Consider the following 27,576-nt stretch of genomic DNA (forward strand, 5'->3'; position numbering starts at 1 on the left):
ACTCCTTAAATACACTGAATTAACAGAATTTTTCATGCAGGTTGGTTTGTTTCTTGCATGTGCAATAAACTCATTACACCTCCAATTATATATTTCAGCAGAATTTGATGTAATCTTAGACATCGCTTCATTTCAGATGTTCTGCGGGCTTTATGGAGCTCTGTAGTATATGCTTAATGTGTTAAAATTGTCTAAGAATAGTTCAAAAAAAAAACCCCAACCCAGATAAATGCTCATCCTTATCTATTTATTTTAGATGACTTGTACAGAATTCTTGGGGCTTGTGCACACCAATGCATATTCACTTTCATGTCAAACATAACTGCTGCTTTTCTTTTTGTTTCTGCTTTTAATGCTTAGCTTACTACTTTGCTCTTCTGTAACTTTATTTTGCTGGTGTTTTGTATCTCCTTTGCTTCTTCATCTGGCTTTCTGCTTCTTGGGATGACTGAAGATCGCATCAGGAGTGTCAGTGCACCAGTGCTAGGTACTGTATCCAAACAAGACACAACTTTAACACAAATTTTGCTGCTTACTTTTTTCTTTTCCTTTTTCCCTCTGTTTCTCTTCTCTATGAACTACTAATACCAAGTGGGCCATCCAGATTGAATTCCTTAAGGGCTCTACTGAAATGAAGGAACAGCTTTTGCTGTATGGCTTTCAGAGGGGATTTCTTTAAGATATTTATGCCCGGTTTCATTATGTTTTCACAAGTCAACAGAAGAATTCGCACTGATTTTGACAGAGGTGTTATGGTATTAAGAATAGGCAATGCAAGAGTCTGAAGAGTCTGCTTCAGTCTGAAGACCTTTAGTTAAGATAATGTATTTAAATACAACTGACTGAAGTAACAATACTATTTTACCCAATGTTTTATTATTTTTTTTTTTGTATCAAATGTACAGCTACTATTTTTTTCACCTTCTGAGCGTGTTTTTTTTAATACAAGAAGAATTTTATAGATATCTTTACCTTTTTATTATGTTCTGCATTTAAACATTAGTCTTCCCAATAACATCCTCGTTAATAATTAGTATAAAATGTGACTATATTGCTTGTTCTTGATGCAGGAGAAACAGAGAGTGGGGATGGCACAGTAGTCTCAGATGATCTTTCACCTCTTTCTTCGGGAACGGATTCAGGTCCACAATCTCCATTGTCTCCAGAGAACAGAAAGAGTCCAAAAGGGATCAAGAAAATCTGGGGAAAGTAAGGTCATTTTTTTTTTAGTTCCCTGTCAAAGCATTTTGGCTGCGAATGAATCCAGTTTTCAGCAAAAGCTACAACATCTACAGCAAGAATAAAGTCAAATTCAGGAAAAGGAGAGAAAGCAGCTCTGTGATCATATGGGTGTGTCTGTATCGATACACGGGAGTAGAAGAATGGATGGTAGTGTTCACAGCGTCACTTCTAAGAAATAATACACTCTGCTGTCTTATTATAATGCTCATAATTTAGAATGCCACCAGTTTTATTAGCTATGAAAATTTTAAATGATAGCAAATTGTTCATTACAGAAGCCACCAGGTAAAAAATGAGAGAAAACAGAACAAAAAGGAGCAGGACTGAGTTTTATCGTTTGCTTTATGCTTCAGTACAGCAGAGATTTAAGAGTCTGGCCTCCGGTGTGGATTATTACTTGGGTTGAAGGGCTACGCCTGCTCTGCAGAGCTTTTTTCTTTCCTCAGAGTTAGGTCTAGACACTGTTTGCCTGGAACTTCTTCAGCTGCCACTTGAATTAGATGGTTGTGGTTTACAGGAAGATTAATACAGCTTCTAGTTGTCATTATAGTTCCCATACGAAACAAATGTTCTCTGTTGCAAGCTAATAGTACTATCTTGGCCCTTTTGTCTTGAAAGAATAAGAAGAACTCAGTCAGGTAACTTCCCTGCAGACGATCTGGGTTTGACAGAGTTTCGCAGAGGTGGTCTCCGTGCAACAGCTGGACCTCGGTTATCCAGATCAAAGGAAACCAAAGGCCAGAAAAGGTAATGGTTCCTTCTTTACCTTGCACAGCATATTATGTGGTGGTGTTAAATGTGCTCAACAGCAAACCCCTCCTCTTGTAAAATACATTTTTCCCAACATATTTCATTACACATGGAATTCCACAACAATTGGAAAGAATTTCTGAAATAGAAAATGTGTCCTGAGTAGCTCCCCTGTCTGTACTCCTTCAACTGCAGGTTGCAGCACTAGCTGTTTGGTGGAGTGTCAAAAATGTCACCTTGTTAAAGAACAAGAAAACTTATTATCATCTCCCATGGGAATATCTGCAAAGTGATGAGGATTCAGCAGTTCCCTTTTTCCTCTTTTCAAATAGAAAATGGGAAATTCTTATTCACCCCCCTGCCCCCCACAACTGTTCACAAGTTGAGGGTGTGCAGCCAAATTAACAGCACACCAGGACCACAGCATATACTGCGAGAATGGCTGTTGGCTTTCATTACTGCACAAAACAAAGCACACTAACATGAACGCTCTAGTACTGCCTCTGGCACACGCTGAGCTTTCTGATAATAACCGTAATTCTTTCCTTTAAGATTTTTTCAAACATTTCTTGTACTTTTCAGTGACTACAACGCTCCGTTTGCTCAGTGGAGCACTGAAAGAGTTTGTAACTGGCTTGAGGACTTTGGTCTCGGTCAGTACGTCATTTTTGCACGGCAGTGGGTGACTTCAGGCCATACCCTGTTAACTGCAACGCCTCAGGACATGGAAAAGGTAATAACCTGTAAATGCTTCTCTCAAGCGTACATGTTGATTCTGTATAACCAGGCCCCTTCAAACAACTGGCAGGTCTACCCTTCTGAAATATGTAGTGTCCATTTTTGTAGATACCTAAGGAGAGGAAAAGAGCCAGGGGCAAGGCATACTATTTGTTAACGATTATTGTTGCAGGAAATGGGAATAAAGCATCCACTGCACAGGAAGAAATTAGTTTTGGCCATTAAATCAATAAATACAAAACAAGACGAGAAGTCTGCACAACTCGATCATATCTGGGTGACACGTAAGTGTTTGAACTGTCATGGAATTGTTTTGAAAGGTGTTTCCCCCACCCCTGTGGATAGACTGCCTGATACATGTTTAAGCAGTTACCAAACATATTTTTAAGAGGACTCTTTCAGTATAGTAAAATTTTCCATAGAATGAGGATTTTTGTGTTGTTCTTAACATCCAAATTACAGCTCTACAGTATGATCTTCCAAGGGGAACTCTGTCATTCAGATTGTAGGGAAGTAAAGGAGGGGGGGGCTCAATCTAGCAAGAGCTACATTATGCTGCAGAAGGCATGTGCTCAGTCACACACTGTATGGAAAATATCACAGGGGTGTTATGGAAAAAGCTGTTTGGTGGGAATTGCTTTTAGGCTTCTGGTAAGAGGCTGTCATTTGGAAAGGTGAATAGGTAGAAGGAGCTGCCTGAATGCCTCAGAAGCAGCCAGCCGAGACAAGAGGGGAGAAGGGCTTCATTCTCACAGATCTGGATTTGGGTACACCACTGTTCTTGTATGTGCAGGATGGCTTGATGATATTGGTTTACCTCAGTACAAAGACCAGTTTCATGAATCCAGAGTTGATGGGAGAATGTTGCAGTACTTAACTGTGGTAAGCTAAAATCCTTTTTCCTCAGTTTAACCAAATTTAACTTCAGAACGAGCAAAGAATTTTATAATTTTCCTTTGAATGTGAGCAGTTAAAGAATTTTTTGCAAGATGGAAATAGTGCCAGTAGTAACTCATTTGTGTTGTCTAGTGCATGGTTACTATTCCTAAGGTACATGAAATAAGTAATAGCATATGTTATAGCTAACTTCTGCAAAGTCTTTCTTTCAAGATCATATAGCACACTATGATTAAAGGTAAATGACCGATTTTGCATGCAGCTTCTGGAGTGTGGTGTCCTCCACACCAAGTTAGCAACAATATTCAGTAAACTAAAGATAAGCATCAAGTCCAGTAATTTGTACAGCTCTGACCACATTAGCAGCAAACCACACACTACACGTAGCCACTGTGTTTTCTTACAGTTTCCCTGCCCAGGTTTGGATAATTAAGCATTTATTTTGTTAACTGCTATGAAAAAAAAAAATGCCTCATTTAGCTGTTATCAAAAGTACAGCCTTGTCTATGCTGCTTAAGGAGCCTTTGTTATAGGAGCACAGTCCCTACTGTTCCATGGTTCGGTGTGTGTTGCTAGCTGCAGTGATCCTGCCCACCACACAATCTTAGCCGGATCAGAAACAGTCCAGAGATTTTTTTAAAACTATCCATGAGCCAGGATTTTACTTAATAGGCTCCATGCTCTCCTTCATTTTTTAGCCAGATCTTGCTATGGTGCAATGTTTTAAAAACAAAACAAAACAAAACACAACAAACAACAAACAAAACCAACAACAAACCCCCCAAACCCCCACCCTAAAAAAACCATCTCTAAAATATAAACTTTTATTTTACCTAAACCATGAGTTACTGTGGTTTATATAAAACTACATAGTAAGCTTAAAATCTTTCTCCTTAGAGAAAGTACCTGTTTTGGTATGTATTCTGTGCCACTTCAAAGGTTCTCTTCTTTACAGAATGACCTTCTCTTTCTGAAAGTCACCAGTCAGCTGCATCATCTGAGTATTAAATGTGCCATTCATGTGCTGCATGTCAACAGTTTTAACCCCAACTGTCTACGCAGGAGACCAGCTGAGGAGGTAAAAGAATGTTTAAGTAAATTAATTTAAACAAGCAGTAATGACCTGAATCCAGCCAAAGGGGATGGAAAGTTAGCAGTGTACGACACAATAGAATCACTGCCACTTGGGAATTGCATCTAAAGCAGTAGTTATGCTGCTTTCCAGCTCTGGAATGTAACACTGTACTCACTGATAAAATCTACTCAGTCCTTAAGCGCTTGAGCCACTTACTAGTTAAATCTCATGCACTTCCCTTTAGAAATATTTTGCTTAGTTTAAACAAGTTAATTCAACTTCCTAGAGAATAATGTGGAATGTTTTTTCTTTGCCTGTCCTAATTTTTATCTCTGAAAGACTGTAAGGTTTTTGCCTTACCTGGTTAGCATAGCTTATTCTCTTAGTATTAAAGCCTGACAATAATGCTGTTCTCAAAACGCTCCTTTTTATACACCCAGCGTCTGTAATCTCTATTGTTACACTACTTGATGCAATATCTGGGGTTTCATCTGTACTAGACGATGCCTGCCATCTCATCAGAGGGCGTTTGAACAGAAACAATCCCTTAGAATCAGGGAAAAAATACTGCTCTTTGAGGAAGAGGAGGAACCATGTTTTTAACTGAACTGAGGATACATATTGCTAACATGCAGTGACAACGCAGGCTCTATTGTCGTCATCTTTTCTGGTTACTTTAACAGAATAACGTTTCGCCTTCTGAAGTAGTTCAGTGGTCCAATCACAGAGTGATGGAATGGCTCAGATCAGTCGATCTGGCAGAATATGCACCAAACCTTCGAGGAAGCGGAGTACATGGTGGTCTGATTGTAAGAATTCTTTTTAACACTTTACTACGTATCTACTACAAATTGACAGACTAATATAAAACATCTCCTATCTGGTGTTTGTCAAGCAGGAGGAAAAAAATACTGACATCTGCAATATGACAGCACGATCAGGCCTTCTAAAGAGCCTCTTTATCTGATCCATGCATCTTAATTTTAAAAAGGAAAATTAAAATAAAAAAGAAACTGCTAAAACATTTTTATAATCAAAGCTGAGCTGTGCACGAGTGTTTAACAGCAGTACATTGAAAAACAAAAACACCCTGTACCATGGGAAAGTTACTTATTGATAAGGTGCATTGAGTGTTTCTTTGAGTGGTTTTAAGAGAATTCTGAGCCCCAGGTAAATAACCATCCTGAACTCACAGCAGTCCTGCCAGCAATCAGGAATGACATTTTTTTAATATGAAACATTCAGAACTATTTGCAGCTTAGTAAGGTCAGAGTTCTGAAATACTGGGATTCTAGTGCCATAGAATGTTTTTGCAAAACAGGACATAGAAAAAATTGTGCTAAGATTAAGTTTATACTTTCAGTTACAGCAGTAAAAGCAGAGCAGAAAATTCTGAAAACATATTTGTTCAGTCCAGACAAATGTAAGGTTTGATGATAATTAGGTATTTGCCTGATCACGCTCTGCATTTCTTAGTGCCTACTTTCATGTATTTTCCCTTCAAAACCCCAGTGAGTATCATATCATATGAGTTATAAAAGGTCTGATGTAGATAGCTTCGTAAGAATGAGAAACCCCTCTGAAAAGCACTGTAATGCTTTACTATTGTAAATATTTAACTGTATAAATAAATATTCTGCCATTTTTAATAGATTCTTGAACCTCGCTTCAATGGTGACACACTGGCAATGCTGCTGAATATTCCACCTCAAAAGACCCTGCTGCGACGCCACCTCACAACCAATTTTAACGTATTAATTGGACCAGAGGCACAACAAGAAAAGAGAGAAATAACGGAGTCAACAGCGTACACGCCTCTGACCACCACTGCCAAAGTGCGGGTATGTACTGCTTTCAAAGAGGAGATAGTTCAGAATTTCAGACTTCCTCTCCCCTGTGGTATAAAGAAAACAAGGAACAAATGTGGGCAGGGAGAGTTCAGTTCTAGGAAGAGTGTTGCATTTTCCATAATTCTGGATACCAAAGCATTTAATTTGTATCTGTTTAAATCAGCTTGTGAAATAAGCATCCAATCCCACCTGTCTTTTCTTAGAAGGAATACTATCTAAATGTATTTAATATCAACTGTAACTCCCAATTTGAAAACAATTAAATTTATTTAGTTCAGAATCTATGTACTTCAAGGACTAGGGTAGAGCAGTAAATCAAAAAGGAGAGGTAAAGGACAACCTTATTTTTCTTATTTAAAACTTGTTGTCTTCTTATTTTAGCCAAAGAAACTTGGATTTTCACACTTTGGAAACTTAAGAAAAAAGAAATTTGATGAATCAACAGACTACATTTGTCCTATGGATACAAACCCCGCTACAAACGGTACTCAGAAAAACTACGGTGGCTGCAAAGGACTTAGTCCATTCACTGATAAGGAACTGGATCAGGTGGGACAGACAGACTGATGCCATTCTCATCTCACCCTCTCCATGCATTCCAAAGCTCGCAAATAACCAAACGTTAGCGTATAACACAGCATTTGCTACATCCGCATGAACTCATTGAGAAGGTATTGGCTGTGGACACTGGAAAGAGTTCTATACTAAGAATGTCAGGTTAATTTTTTTTAATCAGTCAACATCATAATAAACTCATCCATCTTCAAGCCCTTTTTCAGGAATATAACACCTTTACACTACGAAGATTGATGTATTTTGACAATTAAGGTGGAGGTTGCAGTAAACGCAAGACTTTTCTACTTCTAGCTTTCATAATCTCAGTATGGCACACTACTTTTTTCATTATCTTTATGGGTGGTTTTTAGTGTAATAAATTTATTTGGACTAATTTGTAAAAAGCCATCAAGTTATATATTAAAGTACAACTGGATTGTATATTTTTAACAGACATTAATCAAAGAATCCAACTGAATTTTTCTTTCATTATGTACAGTGGGGAATAGTCACACTTAGACAGTATATGTGAAAACAATGCATCAGTAATGAACAAGATTATTAATAAACCAATACTTAAATAATTCACTTTTGTTATGTAGTAGTGAACTTACTTGTGAATGAAACCGTGTCTAGACATCATACAGATGATGAAGACCAAAAATCATCAAATTTTATTCAACTTTGCTGTTGTGTAAAGGGATGTAAACCCTGAAAAATGGAGCTCCTGGAGGCTTGTGTGAACTGTGGCAACACACAAGAGCCAGACAGAGGCAGCTGGGGTAAACTGTCCTATCGTCCAGTGACCTTAAGTGAGATAAAACATTTTAAGCCTAATAAGAGAATGGTCACAAAATTGAAAAGACTAACTGTGACAGTAATTTTTTCATTTGCATGGTTTACTGCATCTAACATCTCATTTGTGTTCATTCTCTAACCGTTGTCTTTTTCAATGTATACCTTAGCAAAAAAAGTACCGTTCCTACATAGGGACAGCACCAAATCCTGACTATAATTTAGTATGGATGTCACTTGCACAGTTAAGAGTTGCAAGTGAATGCATGAATTGTGGAGCCAACGGCTTACACTATGCAGTTGTTCAAACATTACAAAAATAATGCATTTTTCTCTAGGAGCATGGTCCTTCAATTAAACATGACTTCTGAGCCTGTGGTCATGCCGTGAACTCTCAATGTCCTACAACGGATAACCTCTTTATATACGAATAGGTAGGACCTTATCATGAAGGACTCTTACTGCTTGCCTATGGAAGAAGGCTACCAGAAGCATAATAAGTGCTATACCATCAGGAAAATATTACTCTTCATTGATATTATAAGTGAAAAGCTTTTTCTTTTCTTGTGTGAATTACAGCTCAAGTTTCATGGAATCAATCTTTCTTAATCAGGATTCACTCCTCTTATCATTAAATGCGTTTTCAGATACCTTACAGCAAGGAGGCATTTTTGTTAATGTGCAGAAATCGGAGCTTGTAAACGTGCCACAACTTTGTTTGTCCAGGCCCAGATACCTCCCAAAGATGCATGCAGAGGGAATAGAATTGCACATACTGTCTGATTTGAACTAGTTCCTGAATACTTTTACAGATGGAACATTCAGAAGGAACAGTAATGCAAATAGGGGCTCTTTCTCAAGGCATAAGCCGTCTTACGGTAAGCACTGATTTCGCTCCTGTTTTAAAGTCACAAATATATTCTGCTAGACTTTGGTGAAAGTTGGTCATTGCTGGTGGTATTTAAGAGTAACTGGGTCACTATTCTTGTTAAATACTTCCTTGCAGCCTGGTTGCACATTCATAGTCCAAAAAAACCCTGCTTTAAAAATCGCACTAGAAATTAAGTTTCATTTAGGCCTGTTTTACGTTTGAACTCTGCTATCTCTTTGACCCAATGACAGACATTCATTCCCTTAAATGAAAACAATTCTTCAAAGATTTTGCAAGTAACCACCATCAAATGCCTCAGTCACAGCAAAGTCTAGCAAAGAAGTGCAGACTTGAAAATTTACATGAGCTAAAACTCCACAGGAAAAAAAAAAAAATCACTGTTTTAATTCCTGACTCCACAGCAGCTAATTAAAAAAAAAAAGTTGACTGAAATGTACAATGAAGAATTACATAACACACTTGAGTCACACGCCACACAAAAATCTGTGAGAATTTTCTCAAGCAAATAATAGTTTATTTAAAGCTGCATTCAAGAAATTCCTTGTAATTTTATGTGGCTCTAACCCCCTCTGTTGTGAATCTGATCTCATTACAGTTGGATTTCTTTAACTATAGGCCTCTAACTGAACACGCTCACTTGTTCACATCTTGTTTTTTTCAGACAATGTTAAGCCAAGATGAAATGCTGAATGACAGCAGGTTTTTAACACCTGCCTTTGAAGACTGGAGATGATGGTTCAACATGACCAAGAACACTAATACCTCATGCCTGTCCAGAGGGGTGGCCAGGAGAAGCTTGATGCTGTGGTGCAGAAAAGCTTTACCTCTTGCCACATAGCATTTAATATTGTCAATGTAGCAACGTGTTACAGGTAACTCTCCTCCGTGCTGATTTCCACATTTTGTAATGTGAAATAGGTGTTGAGAGAGAAGTGGGACTCATATCCAGAGTCTGGAAAGCCAAGACTGGCAACATGTTTTACCCTTTTATTCAGTCCTCTTTTACATGGTGTGTTTATGTACTGTTATATGAAAGATCTTTTGTAATTTTTTATTTTTGTAATTAATTTGTAATGTAGGAAACATTAATATTCTATAGTACCATGTGGACTAATCAGAGCCACCTAGAAATTCACATGGATGCTGGTGAGTGCAGTGCTAATGGCTCACTACTACTGCAGTCTTGCCAGAGGTTTTAAATGACAGTTATTTAACTAGAACAACTGAATGGGCTCTTTCTGTACATTGACATTTTGTCTAAAATGGCTACTACTGACACACATGTGCAAGCATCAGGATGCTCACAAGCCTTCTGAACAGTCAAAATGGTTCAGACAAAGATTTCTGAGCCCTGTACCTGGATGGTCTGAAACATAGTACAGGCTCTTGGGACGACAGGGATGGTAATAAGCCTATTTTCTTTCCATAATTAAACATATGGCTGCAACCAGCCCTGAGGACTGGAGATTGCTGTAGAAACATTTTCGTAATGTTTGCATGAGAACTGGTGATGTTGTAAACAATATTGCTGTTCACTTCCAGTTCTCTTTTCATTCCAGCTACAGATAGATTTTCCTAGAGTACTTTAGCGATAGGAGACAAACATTACTGCTCCGTGATGTGTAAAATGGGACTAAGGAGCATCAGGCAAATACCATAATAAAACAAATTTTTGTTTCTTCAAAACACCTGACAAAACAGATCTGTTGCTATTCTACTGAGCTAGGCAGGACTGCAGCACTGTAACAGAGGGAAATACAGCCTCTTACTACTTGAGGGGCTATTCAAGGGTAAAAGTGTCTCATTTACAGCAGCAATTACTTGTGGCATCTGTTGACATGCCTCTTGTATAAATAAGGTATTAAGAAGATATCTCAGTAAATGGGGAAATGCCAGGAAAAAAATCTGCTCAACTGTAAAGAAAAGACTCAGTATGTCTATAGATGGTTTGCATTAGTCTCTCCTTGCTGGCTGCAGGGTGTTAGTTTACATATTAATAATAGCCTGAGGGCAGGTCACTTGCAGCCACAACCCCCCCAAATCCAGGGGAAATCTCAGGTAATGTCCAGAGTATGCAGCAAGGGCTCTTCCGAGAGCCATCAGTGGCACTTCTTAAAGGTGACCTACTCTAGTCCTCACTCCGTGACAGACCCAGCACTGTAGGGTCAGATTTTAGAAGCTAAACACATCTTTTTATTGTCCAAAATGGTAAAACCAAGGCAAATTTTTTTCAGTCACTGAACAATGAAATAATGGAAAATCCAAAGGACCGAGAAGTCAGTCTACACATCAGCAAACTAAAAATGCTTAATAAAAGGTATTAAACATACCGGTCGAGTACATCTCTAATTTGGCAGCGCAACCAACACTAGTGACCAGATCATGTACTACAAGCATTTGAAATACTTTGTCAGGTTAATTAGCCAGCAGACTTATTACAGCACCACAAATAGGATAAGCTGCTCCAACAGAGGCAGCCTTAATATCACTGGGATATTCCAAGCTGATTTTCAGATTTCTTTTTGATGATGTATTTATAACTCAGTGTGGTGTTGTGCTAAATTGGCTGTGAAGAGTCAATCTACAAAGTAATAGTTTTTTTTTTATAGAGAGAGTAAGAAATCCTAATTAGCATAACATAGGCATAAATGCTTATTTTTTTGACTGTTAAGAATAAATTTGGAATGTTCCTCCATCTCTTGCTGACTGTGGAATGATTCTAACACAAATACGCGTGGTTGATCTCTCATCAGGGATGGAATCACAGTCTGAAGCCCTGTGTCTGTCTTTGCATTATTGCTACAAACGTAACTGATGAAGTACAAAACCCCCATGTCAATTTTAAACTAGTAGATTCGTTTTGTTTTGCTTTAGATGAATAAAAATAGTTAGTAAACATATTCATTAGCATCTGAAGAAATAAGTCCTCTGGCTCAGGGATTTGTCAGACCCTAGAACTTAATGTATCATTTTGGTTGGAAAGGACCTTTACGATCATCGAGTCCAACCAGTAACCTAACACTACCCAGTCCACCACTCAACCATGTCCCTAAGCACCACCTCTACTCATCTTTTAAATACCCACCTCTACTCATCTTTTAAATACCTCCAGGGATGGTGAACTCCACCACCTCCCTGGGCAGCCTGTTCCAATGCCTAATTGGAAATTCAGAATCGCAGAATCAATCAGGTTGGAAGAGACCTCTGGGATCATAGAGTCCAACCATTGCCCTGACACCACCCTGTCAACTAGACCATGGCAATAAGTGCCATGTCCAGTCTTTTCTTAAACACATCCAGAGATGATGACTCCATCACCTCCCTGGGCAGCCCGTTCCAGTGTATAATAACCCTTTCTGTGAAGAAATTCTTCCTAATGTCCAACCTGAACCTCCCCTCGTGAAGCTTGAGGCTATGTCCTATTGTCCTATCACTAGTTGCCTGGGAGAAGAGGCCGACTCCCACTCCACTACAACCTCCCTTCAGGTAGTTGTAGACTGCAATAAGGTCACCTCTGAGCCCCCTCTTCTCCAGGCTAAACAACCCCAGCTCCCTCAGCCATTCCTCATAGGTCAGACCCTCCAGACCCTTCACCAGCTTGGTCGCCCTCCTCTGGACTCGCTCCAACACCTCAACATCTTTCTTGAAGTGCGGGGCCCAGAACTGGACACAGTATTCAAGGTGCGGCCTCACCAGTGCCGAACATGCAGTACTTCAGGCACTGAAGACTAAGAATTAAATGCTATGTGGTGAAAACAGCAAGATGATGCATTAGCTGAGTTTAAGATTGACTCAGCATAGCTTACACTAGGAAGTAAGGAGCCATGGTTTCTCTTAAGCAAAGGAAATTTCTGAAACTGCCAAAAAAGCAAGCACTATGCTTAGAGAATGACATCAAATGATGTAACGTCACTGGATAGTTCTGTCTGTATATGCAGCCCAGAGCTTCCATATACAGTTGGCAGTGATTGTTTAGTGAAGGCTGTTAGAAGACAGCATGAAGTTATGTAATCCTCCTGAATAAATTGCACACTAATGAGAATTTCTGTTACAGTAATATGCAATTTGCATGTTACCCAAATGTCATTCAGACACTTTTCAATAGCATGCTATGACTTCTTGCTTAGTCCCTGGTAAAGGGCTGTAAAATAGCATTTAAAAAAAAAACAGACTGTTCTTTATACTCTCCTTCCCCCGGATACACTAAATTCTTTGACTGTATGCTATAGGTAATCCTAGTCCAGTTTTACAGCCCTCTCCCAAATTCCATACCCATGTTAACAGACAAGTGGATTTCCTCTCCAATTACACTTTTTTTTTTTTCTCAGAATTAACATTTCATACTAACTTACAAGGTTAGACTAAGTTACTTCCACACAATTCAAGATCTCCCAACTTCTTAGTATTAAAACGTGCAAAGGTAATTATGAAGTTATAAACCACAGAAATTGCATTAAGCATTTAAAACACACACATACAAAACAAAAGAAGAAATACTGCACAGTTACATACCAGTTGTTCCTGTAGGAAAATATGCAGTACTTACAAAAAGGTATCGGATGCCATCAGTGTTAATAAGAAAATGTACTGCTCTTGGGATAGCCGAGTTTGTCCAGGTTGGGCTGACACGCAAACTGAATCATAGGTGGTGGCCCACACATGAGAATGAGTGTGTCACTGCCAGGGGAAGGGAGGTGGGCTTTAATCATGTCTGCAGTGACGAAGCCAGAACTGTACTTCCAATCTGAAACAAAAGAAATTAAACTCTTAATTTGAATCTCCCTACAGTCTGAAGCCTTTTTAAACTGCATATGTTGTACTCACAAATCAGCAAAGTTTGCCACGATCGCTGCAAGCCAAGAGAGGGTTAAATCCTGTAGAACCACTAACATACTGCCAAAAAGCTCACACGGGCTCTAAAGGAGACATAGTAAGTTCATACAAAAGTAATCCACTGAAGGTTAGTGTAGAGACACATTTGGCTCAGAACTGAGAAATAATATTAAAGACTGGAACAGTCTCAAGGCCTGCCGATTACTCTTCTCTGGCCATCTACTCCTGGCTACTGCTGACAACAGGTACAGAACTTTGATCTGACTCAGTCTGGCTCTTATGTCTGTTATATAAAAGCTCAGATCACTTACAACATCAGCAAACACAAATACCCAAGTTTCAAAGGAGATTCAGTAGAGTTCAACCTCTCCCTCCATTTCTAATTCACTGCTACACCAGCCTACAGTTAATGCCTTAATCTATACACATGGCAGCCCTGTTTTACCAGAATCTAATCTAGATCTGCTGCAAAACAAACACGTGCATGTACTATTTACAGTTATTAAGCAATTTAAAGCCAACAAAATTCTACCATAACCTGCTTTGGGAGACAGGCCAAAACAGAGGTGCAACTTCTGCTGAAAAGTCCCAAAAACTGGCACATCCTGAAATACATCAAAAGATCCACTGACTAACGTGTCTGGCCCAACAGGAGTTAATTATTAGTTCACACTTTCTAAGGCCCACCTAGTTTAGATCACTTTTCAAAACAGGTGTTGTAGTAAGGCTTGTTTCTGAGGGGCTGGGGAGTGTCTTTGTTATTTAGAAGTGGAAGACAAGACGACTTGATACTATACTAATGGCCTCTTGAACAAGAATGAAACTCTGACTGTTGTACGACAAGCAAAGGCATTTCCAGTGTGGACCAGTAGCCTACCTTGTGGAGGTCTGTCCAGTGTATACCAGAGTGTGAACTGCTCAGGATGCCTCTTAGCAATGTCTTCTAGCTCAGCTCTCAGTAATATATCTTTTTCTGTCTGCAAAATGAGACCCCTGTTTAGCTCCAGACCATCTCAAGATGCCCTCTTATGTGAGCTCATCTGGCATTCAACAAGACAAATGCAATGATAACTCATTCAAACCAAGGAAGTTATTTTTTTCCCCCCTTAAACGATAGGCTATTATCATTACAGGCTTCTGTAAATTCACATTAAGAACAACAAACTATGAGACTTAATAACCACCTAAACACTACCTTAAAGATGGCAATTCGAACAACTTTTTAATCTAGGATAAAATCACAATTAGCTGGATTTGTCTCTGACCCCAGCAAATACAGCCCTGTAGCAGCATGGTGAAGGTTAACTAACTGTAGAAACAGATTAACAGAACAAAATCCCATTTCCTTGAAATCAGTGAAGGAGTAAAATAAGTACAGTGATAAGGATCTGTTCATACTATTTATTCCCTAATACAGGAATCAGGGAGTGTAAATGAAACTACGAGGAGCCATCTTCAAAACAAATAAAAGATCATGGGAACTATGACAGCACCACACAGTACTTATAAAGGGCCTTATAGCCAAGGCTTTTTATTCAGTTTCTCCTTCTTAAGTCATTTTAACCCAAGACAATAGATTAAGAACTTACATAATAACCATTTCCTGCTCCTCCCTATACTGATTATTTTTAAATGTGCTATCTCAGATAATACTTCCTCATAAATTGTTGGGTGAAAAAAACAAATCCAAAGACACTGGCAGAGTATGAAACATGCAGAGCAGTATTTTCTCCAGGGGTCAATGTCCCATCAGTTTAAAAAGCTCAGAGGCCAGCAACAAACTAGGCCATTAAAGACAGAAAACAGATGAGTCATTATACTCACCTGATTAGCAAAAAGAAGGTAACATTTTGTGGAGTCCTTAGGATCGTTTGTGATATGACGGATCAGCTGCAACATAGGAGTTATTCCTGATAAAAAAAAACAAAGCAGTTAAAAAATGGGTATTTCTTCCAACCCACATAAGGCTGCAGTTTCAATATTAATGCTGCCTCCTTCAGCCTTCAGTAGGAGCTTAGTTTGCAGATGGCTGCATACCTCTGAATTTCTAATCCATGACAAATGCAGAGGCTGGGGGTTTCTATTATTACAAATCGTTTCAAAACAAAAACAAAATCACAATACTTGTATCTGGGGGCCCTCCTCTTCAGCATTCTCCATCACATAAAGCAATTTCAGCCCCGAGACATTCTCCTGAAGTATTTTTTGTCATGGAGACTGAAGCTCAGAGAGATGCAGTGACTCCTCTGAGGTCACACAGTAAATCAAGAGTAAAACTCTGAAGCTGCTACCTCCCAGGACTGAGCTCAAGCCACCAGAAAGCCTCAGCGTCACCAAACACTCATGAAAAGAAATGCAGGTGCAAGTGCTCTGCTACTGAAGTACAGTGTTTGATACTCCTCACACGCATCCATAGACTTCTTTGTTCTCTAGACATTCCATATGATGACAGTAGTTTTACCTGTTCCTCCAGCTATCATCCCAAGATGCTTTGCAAACTTCTTCTCTGCTTCAGACTTCTTATGAGGCTTGATAAGAAAGGTACCTAGAAGAAACATTCAAAACCTACAGGTACATTAACTCCTAAACAAACAGGGATACAACTTCCATGGCAATAAATTAGTACAGCCTACCAATTAATCGGGACAGATCTTCTGGAAATGTTAAATGGACTCAGCACAGCATTGAGTATGAAGAGTAGAAACCTCTTTGTTTCTCTAAACTCCAGTCCTAGCTTTGAACAACTGATTTACTCCTTCCCTACTACCCAACATAGTTTATAATAAACTCAAGGATTCCCACATCACTGCCTAGAACACAACTTGGCAACTGTGAATGTTAGTGGTACCTAAAGGTAACCACAGCTCCTACTACAGAGAAGCAGGTTTCTTAGGCCATCTTCATCATCCTCACTTGCACCATGGATCTAGCCATGTGTGTGTGTGTGTCCATGTTCAATTGAGTTGTAGTAAACCAGCATCAAGCAAAAAAACCCTGCACAGGTTAGAATCAGGAATGTTGGAGCCTTGCATAATTTTATCATCAAGCACTTCATTATTGTAATTAGTTTCCAGCTAATGAGATGCCCATGACACTTCTAAGTCAGCTAAGTGACTGCCTTCTAGTATCCTGCAATGAGAAGACCTTGCTGATTTCTGCTCTACACCTGGGTATACCATTGCTTCAAAACTTGCACAAAACCAGACAGTCTGTAACTGAATTAATCTCCAAGGTCCAAGCCAGATGAAAAGCCCACGAAAAGTATCTTATATGAAAAGCACTTGACATACTCCAATCATCTTTTAAGAGATCTGTAACTAGTAACACACTTTCCCAGCTACTACTCTTTATAGCAGCCAAAGCAGAGCAGAAAGGAACGTTTGTAAAACATGCATCACTCATTTCCTCTGAGATATAACGGATTCATCAGCATATTGCTCATCACAAAAAGGTCATGATCCAGAGAAGTGCTGAGCTCTTATCCCCCTGAAGTACAAGCACACGGTCCCTCTCAGTCAAGATCAATGCAAGATCTTTCACTTACCTCTTGAAAGAGGATTACTCCTCTGAGCTTATTTCCTCCCAGTCAACTCAGACCTGGTTTAATCATAAATGCACCTGGCTCTCTGGCAGCAGGTTATTCAGTAACAACACCGAAATCCTCAGAGGGCATTTTAGGCCACAGCCTCCCTTGTTCAAGAAATATCTGAAATCTCTCTCTCCATATGTACAGCTGAGGTACTATTTCCAGTGCAGCCTTCTCAGTAATATAATGTGATACCGATTTTTTCACATTTAATTATATGGTCCCAGGACTGAGACAACAACCAGCTATTCCTCACACAAAGGAAACACAAAGTACTCTTTCTCATCACTTCAACTCTGATGGGCTCTTGGTCAGGACCAGGGAAAGAGGATTTTCTCTTTTTCACTTTTTAAAAAAAGATTCTCTATGAAGTTGTCAAATTTTATAAAACACCTCTGAAAATAACCAGTGCAAGTTCCTCCCTTTTGTTCTCCCACCTTCATGTCACCATACCTGCCCCCTTATAGACAAGGAGCCCATTTGGCCCTCTGAAGTCAATAATATCTCCAATCTTCATGTCATCTAGGTACTGGGACATCTTCCCACCTTCTGGAAACTTGGGATTCACATTTTTGTGGTAGACCTGTAAAAACAGTAATTTGTATGATATCAACCACTAGCTTTCCTGCAGACAATATCACAAACCGTAGAACACAATACTGCAGGTCTGAAATACAGCATCTGAAAAAGAAATGGAGACAACTGTGCTCTCAGTTATCTGTTGTGCCTTGCAACAGGAAGCAAAATAAGTAACATGCTCTCTCATGGACATGTTCCTACGCTCTCTGCAACAGCCAGGCTAATGGGACTTGGTAGCAGGCAGATGATGTACTGGTGCCCTCGTTTCACTATCGCTCCAGCAAGAACCTTACGTTACCCCATTTTTGTAATCACCCCTTTGGAAAATAGCATTGCTGCATCTTTTCTTTTTAAGCCTTTCCCAGAGACTTCAGCCACATGACAGCTTTTTCACCTTTCAATGCACATAATAAGTAGTTAATAACAATTCACCATGCTTGTAACATGAAAAACAGAGCATACAAAAAAAAGCCCAGATTTTTTCCTAAGGACAAAGTGTATCGTAGAAAAGGATTAGAAAATCCAAAGTCCTGGGATCAAATCATCCTGCATTCTCTAGCTTAAGGGAATTCCCTTGTTTCTGTACTCCATTTTCTTAATCAATAAAGACATTAGCACAACTTCTGATGCTTACAGACGTATAATTGCAATCTCTGTACCGTCACCAAGGATAGCAGTTCTTACTGACTTGTCTCCTACTTCCAGCTATTAGCAGTAAGTACTAGTAGCAGCATAGGCAGCTTAAGGGAGAGTGATCGCTATTCATGCGTTGCCAAATAAAAGATACTAGGGAAGTTCCTGCAGTGCTGCCAAGGCAGTGAGTCCCTTCCCCATCTTCCCTACCTCTGCTGTCTCGCAGTGACATACAGCAGATATACACAGGATACAACTTACTATTTAAGGATAACGTGAAATGAGTTGTTTGCCATGCAGTCATCCTATTTGAAAGAAGATCAATCAAAATAAACTCTGTATTTCACTAAAATGAAGTACTTTCCCCTTCCTTCCAGTTAGCAATTTATCTATATTAAAGGAAACAAAAATTTACCTTTATAATTAAATCAACATAACCTTTTGTCTCATCACTGGAAACTGGGGTATAGGCTCGAATCACCAGATTACCATCAATTTTTGCAGAAAGATAAACATGTTGGCCTAGGGACAAAGAATGACAATCTGATTATTTACTTTTTCATCCCTGGTTTCAAACTTTTCTCAGGCCTGGAGGACAAGACAAGAGAAAATAAGCAGGTATTGTAACCCCTTAAAGACAAGCAATGATGGAGAAAATCTTAACCATATAAATGCTGTATAAAACATCTAGTCCCTTTTTTTTTTTCAGCTAGAGCTTCTGGAGCGCAGGGTAAGCCGGTACGTTATGGAATCAAGGATAAGATACTAGGAAAGTAGGAAATTTATAGTAAGGTAGTGATATAGAAAGTTTGTTGCTCATTCTCAAGTGCTCTCTATATTTTGGGTTCTACTGTTCTCATATTCATTAATGAAGTGAAAGTAAGGATACACCAGTTCACATAGGCAAAGAAAGAAATAAGTAAGTAAGTATCATGGTTTAATAGCAGCAATCTCTCAGAGCAAACTTCCCAGAGATTCTGCACCAAGACATCAACAACAAAGCCTTGGGCCATATTCCTTCTCCGTAACTCCTGCCTCTATAACACTGCGGCTTCCACAGCATTGGACACTGCTGTCCACAGAGAGCTCTTTGCCCAACCTAATGCTCCAAGAGGCAGACTCTAAAAGGCACCTCTTTCTTTTTGGTTAGAAGAACTGGAACTCCTTGCTAAGAGTAGTTTCCTCACCCAGACAGCACTAATCTAGAGAGCTGTATGGAAAAACAAAAAGCAGGAAGAGTGCTGGCAGAAAACACTTTTAGCAAAATGATCCTGGTGAAAAGCGGAAGGCAGGAATCTCCCAGGAAGTAATGTGGCCCATGCAGTTTCAGGATCTTACTCCTGAATTCTTAAGAATAAAGTCTGCATAAACACAAGCACCGCAGGGCGCATCCCAGTTCTTTTATCATTTGTCCAGTTAATGTGGGCAGTTCAATTACACTTTCCCATACAAGCCAGAAGAGAATTTGGAGAAAGACTGCTGCCCTTGACAAGCAGCATGCAAGAAGGACGTGCTCACAGCATGGAATCGGAAAGGCCCTGACACTTGCCATACAGCAAGGGAAACTGCAAAACACAGTACAGCACAAACAGGGCTACATCTGCCACATCTGCAGATCAGAGAGGGAGACTTTCCCCTGCATAGATTACCATTAATTCAAGGTCCAAGGTTCAATGCCATCAGTTTTGCAGGGTACAGGAAAGAAGATACTGCCAATCCTAGTCTGAACTGAACTTCATGCTACAGAAAGCAAGACAAAGTTGTATACATATGTATGTAAATGAAAGGTAAGTGCATGCACAGAAAATGCTCTGAATATTGCAGCATCTTCTATATACAGTAGTTGTATTTTCCCCTTTGTTCTGCACAGAATAGTTACAAGCTTCCCAGGCAGAAGAGTTGTTCTCTTTTTCATCTATGAGTGTGACTGTATTTGTCACAAGCATGAGGTAAATTGACAGTAAACTGAGGGCACCAGATGGAAGTAGAATGCAAATAAGAAATATGAAAAAGCTTTGACAGATACCATTCCTGCTTATATCCTGACTGGTGGTGAATTTCATCAGACTCCATTCAGTTTCACTGTTCTTGTTCTAAACTACACCACACAATTTAACACAAGCAGAACAAAGCACGCACAAAAGATCAGAAATACAACCCTTTGGGAAAGCTGACATCTCTCTCTGACATAGCAGCATTCAGATGCAGCTTTTAACTCCATGCTTTGCTGAGCATTAAATTCCCAAACAGTCAGAAGCCCAAAAACTGTGAGTACAATTATAAATCCCAAAAACAGAAATACATGTAACGAAGTGTTATCAGTACTCACCTACAGGTAATCCTAATATATGATCTGGTGAAGGTAGCCCAAACCGGAATTTCTTGGTATCATGACTGATTTCCTAAAAAAACCCAAAACGCGAATGAGGTCAACATCCCCACTGCTTTGAATGTCAAACTCTACTCAACACTATATGCTTTATTAAGCCTGTTCTTTGTCAGCCTGCAAGCCAAATACTAGGAAGGGAAGCATAAATTGCTTTGAAAAATAAAGTTGAAACATACCAGAAGTTTTAGCACCAAAATCTTTTCCTCTTTAATTCCACAAGGAGTGACTTTTGCCCGTCTGCGCAATCCCTGCAGCACCTTTACGTAAAGAAAATCTGGAAAGCTCTATTGCCCAAGGCCCGGGAGCTCATTTCATAAACTGTGGCCAAAGATCAGGCAAGACACGACATGCAGAAGCACTGGCTGTTGGGGTTACTTCTCTACTGATGCACATGGGGCAGAAATCCAGGGGGAAACACAGCTCTAAACTAGGATTTAAACATGCAAAGAAATGAATCTATCCTCTTCATGGAACAACCGTAAAACCACAGTGCAGGCATTAATACTTCTAAGAGTCCTGCTCTACCCTCGGGAAATATTGCAGCCTAGCTGCGGGAATCACAGCCGCCCCTTCAGGGCTCTGAGCACCTCTCTGCCCCGAAGCCGGGGGACCAGAGAACCGACCGCCCCCCCAGACCCGCCCGGCCGAGGGGCAGCAAAGGGGCCGGCACGGCCCCCGCCGAGCCGGGAGAGGCCGCCCCGGGCGCTCGGTCACCTCTTTGTCCACCAGCCGCAGCGGGTACTTGGCGAGGGGGTCCTGCAAGGTGACGGGGCCGCTCGCCCTCCGTCGCGTCCCTCTGAGCAGCAGCAGCAGCAGGGCAGATGCAGCTACCACGGCCACGGCGACGGCCACAGGGGCACCCTGCGAGGAGAAGGGCAGGCGGTCAGAGGAACAGCCCGCCGCACTCGCACCCGGCCCCGCGCCGGGGCTGCCCCGCGTCGCCTCCCTCCCGGCCCCTTACCGTGAGCACCTCCATGGCGGCCTCCACAGCTCCCCGGCGAGCAGGCAGCCTCCGCCCGCGCCCTCTGCCCGCCCCCGGAGCTCAGCTCCTCCCGCGGGGTTCCGCCTCCCGGTGCGCAGCCGGCGGGGACGCGTGGGGGGCCGCTGGCGTGGGCCGGGGCGGCGGCGGGGTGCGGGGCATCCGTGCACAATGCGTGTAACGCCTGCTCGAAACCCCGCTCCTCGCACAACCCGGGCTCAAACAGGTCACCCTCGGAGACGAAGTCCCCCCTTTGAAGTGTGTATTTTGTAGAGCTAAGGCATATTTAGGAACCCGTAGTGGTTTACCAGCATTTCACGTGTCCTGCGCGCAGATCTTGCTGGCAAAGCATCCTGCGGGGCCATTTTGGACAGCATGGCCCGCTCCCCAGGGTGGGAGCCCACCACTTACACCACGGGCCTCTGCAAGCAACCAGACCCACTTTGCACGAAACAGTGGGACAAAACCAGCCACAAAATCCAGTTACCCAACATGGGCACTCACTGGCTATAGTCCTTTTTCCATCCCCTGCATTTTCCTACCTCAATTCTCATCGCCTTCATGTTCAGCAACAGCAAACAGTGGTGCAGGAGTTCTGGTCCAGTCACAGTTTGCCTCAGTCTGTCCTGTAAAACAAGGAAGTTCCAGTCCTCCAGGCAGAAATAGCACGCAACCTTATAATCTAACAATACCAGGTTCACAGGTACAGACAGCATCTTTCATTTTCATATGCATCCACAGCATCTTTCATTTTCATATGCATCCTCCTTCAAGTCTGCAACAGGTACAATCCTACTGAAAGGCCATGAAGGCTGCACCAACATCACCATCCCTGGAGGTATTTAAAAGAGGAGTAGATGTGGAGCTTAGGGATATGTTTTAGTAGTGGACTTGGCAGTGTTAGGTTATCGGTTGGACTCAATGATCTTAAAGGTCCTTTTCCAACCAAAGCGATTCTGTGATTCTATGACTGCATTATAGTGCCAGCACACCCAGCAAGAGGCACTGCCGATTGCTTGGCTTTGCATTTGGGACCTTGTCTGCAGACGGCATGTACAGCCACAGTCTGTGTTGCAAACTACTGGCAAACAACCAATTAATCAATCAGGGAAAGGGGGGGGCAAGAAAGCCGGGGTTCAGCTAGTGTGACTGGGGGAGTAGAAATGGATTTCCTACTTTCTTCCCTAACCCATGGGCCAAAATTTGACTTTGTGACAAGCAGCACTAACAAAGTATTTAGTATTCATGGCCTACAAATTCCTTTAAAAAAAACCCAAGAGACTAAATATCGTTATTTCCTTTAAAGAGCGTAGGACTGGAGCACACAAGTTAGTGACAGACACAAAAGTCAGTTAAAAGAAAATACAAGACTTTGAAGTCCAAGCCCATGCCACAAGGTTCAAAATAGTTTATTTAAAATAAAGCATGCCCATATCACACAGACGTGTCTTTGTCAGGAGAAAGAAAACGAACTGATCAAACCTAAGGGGAAGGAAGGAATGTCAGGAATAATGTCACAGTGTGCCAAGCTGTAGCTGGTGATATAAGGAGAAGATAATAAATCTGATTTATTAGGTTTTGTAACGCTTGTATTTTATGTGACTTATAAAAAGACTGAAAGAAAAATACATTCAGTGTCCTGTGCTACTGAAGTACTGACTATGAAAGACCAGAGCATTAATACCCCCCACACACTCTCTTTAAATTTTTTGTTAACATTAGCTTTCCTCCTCTGACTTCAACAGCAGGGGAACCACTACTAAAATATAACTCAACACTCTATTACACAGGCTGCTAAAAACAGAGAGAGGCTCAGAGCTACATATTACAGCTCCGTTTCTGCAGTAAATTAACTCCTTGGGTCAGTGTCACACAGAGCCACTGTCCTCAAGAGCATCGTAACCAAGCCCAGGACCTCCAGGCTGAATGACCCATTCTCCATGACTGAAGAAGCTAGATTCTCCCACTGAGGTGCTGTGACTTCGTATTTTCTGACAAAGTGGTTACGGTACAGCTTGTAACTTTTACATATTTTGCTTTCATCAATGATCTACCATATTATCCATGTGGCAAAAGGCTCTGAAACTCAAGGAAAACAAAGCAGAACAAAAATAACAGAGACAAGAAACATTCAGAGATCTCAGTCAGAATTTATCCTGAAGGATAAATAGGAATAAGGGAAGGATAAAAAGGAATTTATCCTTTTTTTTTTTTTTATTTTCCAGACAGGACTTTCTGTCTACTTTACTATGACTAATAATTGCACAGCTATGCAATTACCAGTGGTTCTCTGAATTGCACTATTGATAGGAAGCATTAATCTTCCCTCAAGAACAGGACTCTTTCCTTGCCTTTAGTAAGACAAAGGCAAGCAAGGGGTTTTGCAGAGCTTGAGAAACATTTAGAGATATTTCTTATTTTCTGTGTTAACTATTCCTAATGCTCCCTTCAGTTTTTGCTGATTCTTTTCCTTTCTTTTGAGTCAAAGGCAGGGGTTTGGTCTATATAAAACTCTTTTTTCTTCAAAGTACCAAGCCTAATTCTTTCCTCTTGTTAACGTGTCTTACACAGACATAACATCTACAGTTCCTCTGGTGTTACTGCTCAGTTCACTCTTTTGAAAGCATGCAAAGAACCAAGTCTAGTCACTTCAGCTGAAGAAACAACAGTCTTTCTGTGCATCCAAGACATGACAGTAAACAGATTCCTAAATGAGAAAAAACTGCCCTTGTGCCACTTGTCCTCAAAAAGTACAATGGAAAAAAGGCTAGGGAAAAAGAGGAGAAAACTGGGAAGACCACATGAGAATGTAGTTCTACAGTACCATCTAAACACTATGACTGTCAGATCCTTTTGGGCAGACTCATTCTGGAAAGAGTCAGGAAATACATGGCATGCATACCTCCAGGCAGAGTACATCTAAGGAAGGATCTGACGCTGCTGTGCTATCAAGTCCTCTGGCTTCATCATCAGGGAGGTCACAGGAGTGCAAGCAACCTAGAACAGTAGGGTGCAGTAAGCCACTACACTGTCCTACGCTGGAAAAGGAGGAGACGGCAAAGCAAAAGAATTATGAACCAAGAATTCACAGAGGTAATGCTATAGAGCCAGAGATCGACAATGTTTTTAACATCCTTTGTCAGGCTATGTAGCCAGAATCCAGATTTCAGACAATTGCTTCCTGTTCTGTACTACTGCCAGACATGCTTTAACAACGGACATATACTTTCTATATTCTGATTAAGATTCCCCCTTTCCAACAAACATTACAAAAATGCTCAATACCCACTCTGCGAAGGCTACCTGGTGCATCACTGGCAAGATGGATGGGCTCCCAGCATGCGTGCCCACGCACACGTACAGAGCAGAACTACCATCTCAGAGCCAAGCACGAAGACTTAAGGTCAAAGATGCTCATGTTAACCAAAGGTCAGAACGAGATATTTTTGGACATACTTTTATTCTAAATATTTAGCACAGTGCCAATGAACAATGCAATGAGCCTTCACTTGCTTCCATATAACGTTACAAAGAAGATATTTTTACTTACATGCCAACAGAAGAAGGTTTATCTCCAGATTTTAAGCGCGCAGGGAACCCGAGCCTACCTCAGTACTCAGGTAGGCTACTAGTATCCTACCTTTCAACTCTAGGGTTCAGGAAAGCCTCGTATAAGTGTCAAGAATTAAAGTGGACTTCATATAAATTTTGTAAAAACTAAAATACAATTCCATTACGTGAACTCCATTGAAAGTAAATTTTTTTATTTTTTTAAAATCAGATTTCATTTGCATCACAAAACAGTTCACATTTTTGCTAAAAGATACTGGCAGCTTACAACAGACTAAAAAGGTACAACAAACAAAAGCAAAACTAGACTACTTGTAAAACCATACTAGGAGAAACACAAAAGGTCAACATCATGCAGTCAGGCAAAAAGTACCCTAACAATCAAATAAAATATAAATAATTTAAGATCGCATTCCAAATATATGAAAGGATTTTTTTTAAGAGATATCAATTTATCAGCATATAACCGCTGCATTCAATAGGGCTACCACAGCTGGTACCACCTGTAGCTCTCCCCCCACCTTTTTATTTTTCTGAACACTCCCACTTGATATCCTTGTCTTAGATTAATAAGACGATAAAAACTTTACAGGTATTTTAAGTCATCTTGCTCCTGTTAAGCAAAACAGAATAGCAACCAAGTGATTAGACACATCTGCTCCCAGCATAAACTGAGATAGTCAGCTAATAGCAACTTCCACCATAACTGAACATTAACTGACTTCTCTAATGAAAAATGACAAAGGATATTTTCCCTCCATTGCTCTCCAAAGACCTCTTCAAAGAGTTTATCAAAGATAGAACAAGCATATTCTATCAATAATGTAATACAGCTCTGCCTTACACTTAATCTGAATTTGTCCATAGTCCTTCCACCATGAAGTATTTTCATAGTTTCACAGAAAGCTCACACTCCACATTATTTTGTGGGCTTTTGCCTAAAACTTTACAGTGAAGAGAAGAAACTGGTAAAAAAATGTTTACCATATTCATTTGGGAATAAAGGTAGAGAGATTATTTTTTTTCCCCAGCTACAGAATAAAACTAGATCTTCAAAAAAATCAGAAGTTCTAAACTAATGTCATCAAAAAAAGTAGGGTTACTGGCATCAAATGCATGTATGGGAAAGATCTAAACATCTTTCTCTAGATCTCTTTCTAAAGATCACATCTCTAAAGATTTTTGCCATTAGTATCAACAGAAACAAAATATCTTTCTTACTTTCTAGTTATTTTCTGGACCATTGAGTCAAAGGAAGATTATACTTGTGTTACCTAATTTACTGTCATACCGATCTAAACACCAAGAGTGTGCACAGAACAGCCTGCAAAGCTAACTGGAGCCTGTCACCACAATTTCTCGTGTAAGCAGCCATTTGGGCATTAAACTGCTATTTACAAGTAAATGTGCTCAGTTTGCAGTGTGTGGATTACACAGTACCTCTTTAATTACATGTACAAATTAATTAGGATAGCTGTCAGTTCTTGCATCGTGCCGAAGGCCCTTGGCCTGTAACACCTGTCTTTTCAAACACTTGTATCTGTTTAAACAGCACAATATTTGTTAAAAAAGGAACTGAATTAAAAATATATTTTCCCAGCAACTGGATTGATTCATATCACTAATGACTAGACAATGTTGTTCTGCTCCTCAGTGATGCACGACTACTGCCACTGCCTAGGTCTTCTCGGAGCCAGAGGTAACACTCTCATTGGAAGGATGACTGACTGCTCCTTCAGTTGTTTTACACAGGCACTTATTTAATCTCATTTCTGAAGTATTTTTATGCTCTCCAGTCCTACATTCAAGGACATGCTTGGCATATGGTAGCTTATTTTCCCTCTCTTTCCTTCTAAGGTAGATTAACAAGAGTGTCAGAAGCCTGCAAGTAACTTGTGTCTGCTCCAAGCACACGCGTGTAAAGCCAGTCTCAATTCAGGTAAACCAGTAGTAAATTCACCAGGGTAGGTATCAGCTACTTTGGAATCTGTTCACCAATTGTGAACTAACACATTCTCACCAAATTTTGCTTTCAAAGACGTTTGTGCTTTGGAAGTGTTTTACGATGTGCTCCATCAGAACTGCTCTTTTGACAGTCACACCATGAAAATGGGGAGATCTACAAAAAGGAAAAAAATAAAACAGGGTAAACTTTGCAAAGATCATCAACAAAGGCAGGCTGTAAACTTGTCTGAGTGGACTCCGCTGTCATC

The 27,576-nt window shown here is 40.4% G+C and overlaps 3 protein-coding genes across 16 annotated transcripts in view; 1 reads left to right on the forward strand and 2 right to left on the reverse strand.

Annotated features, from left to right (window-relative positions):
* Window positions 1-11,458, forward strand: part of PPFIBP2 (PPFIA binding protein 2) — a 109,225-nt gene extending 97,767 nt beyond the window's left edge. For 3 of the 6 annotated variants that reach the window (XM_068399902.1, XM_068399903.1, XM_068399906.1), the window contains 12 exons: window positions 455-487; window positions 1,071-1,209; window positions 1,861-1,989; window positions 2,575-2,725; window positions 2,903-3,014; window positions 3,524-3,612; window positions 4,583-4,705; window positions 5,386-5,511; window positions 6,355-6,543; window positions 6,934-7,101; window positions 8,715-8,780; window positions 9,456-11,458. In XM_068399902.1, coding sequence (XP_068256003.1) covers window positions 455-487; window positions 1,071-1,209; window positions 1,861-1,989; window positions 2,575-2,725; window positions 2,903-3,014; window positions 3,524-3,612; window positions 4,583-4,705; window positions 5,386-5,511; window positions 6,355-6,543; window positions 6,934-7,101; window positions 8,715-8,780; window positions 9,456-9,527 — 1,397 coding nt within the window. In that variant the 3' untranslated portion in view covers window positions 9,528-11,458. Of the gene's footprint in view, window positions 1-454; window positions 488-1,070; window positions 1,210-1,860; window positions 1,990-2,574; window positions 2,726-2,902; window positions 3,015-3,523; window positions 3,613-4,582; window positions 4,706-5,385; window positions 5,512-6,354; window positions 6,544-6,933; window positions 7,102-8,628; window positions 8,781-9,455 lie in introns of all 6 variants that reach the window. The other 3 variants (XR_011048103.1, XM_068399905.1, XM_068399904.1) reach the window with 3 other exon arrangements.
* Window positions 1-24,876, reverse strand: part of CYB5R2 (cytochrome b5 reductase 2) — a 42,168-nt gene extending 17,292 nt beyond the window's left edge. The window contains exons 1-12 of one of the 5 annotated variants that reach the window (XR_011048105.1): window positions 24,696-24,876; window positions 22,336-22,419; window positions 21,529-21,675; window positions 20,755-20,827; window positions 18,841-18,947; window positions 17,667-17,796; window positions 16,089-16,172; window positions 15,452-15,537; window positions 14,505-14,604; window positions 13,341-13,538; window positions 973-1,200; window positions 238-490 (exon numbers count right to left, since the gene is read on the reverse strand). Coding sequence is in view for 2 of the 5 variants with exons in the window: in XM_068399908.1 (XP_068256009.1) it covers window positions 13,366-13,538; window positions 14,505-14,604; window positions 15,452-15,537; window positions 16,089-16,172; window positions 17,667-17,796; window positions 18,841-18,947; window positions 20,755-20,827; window positions 21,529-21,675; window positions 22,336-22,356 (921 nt within the window). In the remaining 3 variants the exon portion in view is untranslated. The other 4 variants (XR_011048104.1, XR_011048106.1, XM_068399908.1 and 1 more) reach the window with 4 other exon arrangements.
* A 664-nt stretch (window positions 24,877-25,540) lies between these two features.
* OVCH2 (ovochymase 2) overlaps window positions 25,541-27,576 on the reverse strand; it is a 38,741-nt gene continuing 36,705 nt past the window's right edge. For all 5 annotated transcript variants that reach the window (XM_068397892.1, XM_068397891.1, XM_068397893.1 and 2 more), the window contains one exon: window positions 25,541-27,482. In XM_068397892.1, coding sequence (XP_068253993.1) covers window positions 27,460-27,482 — 23 coding nt within the window. In that variant the 3' untranslated portion in view covers window positions 25,541-27,459. The remainder of the gene's footprint in view (window positions 27,483-27,576) is intronic.

The sequence above is a fragment of the Nyctibius grandis genome, chromosome 4 (genome assembly GCF_013368605.1).
Source record: "Nyctibius grandis isolate bNycGra1 chromosome 4, bNycGra1.pri, whole genome shotgun sequence".
NCBI classification, from domain to species: Eukaryota; Metazoa; Chordata; class Aves; order Nyctibiiformes; family Nyctibiidae; genus Nyctibius; species Nyctibius grandis.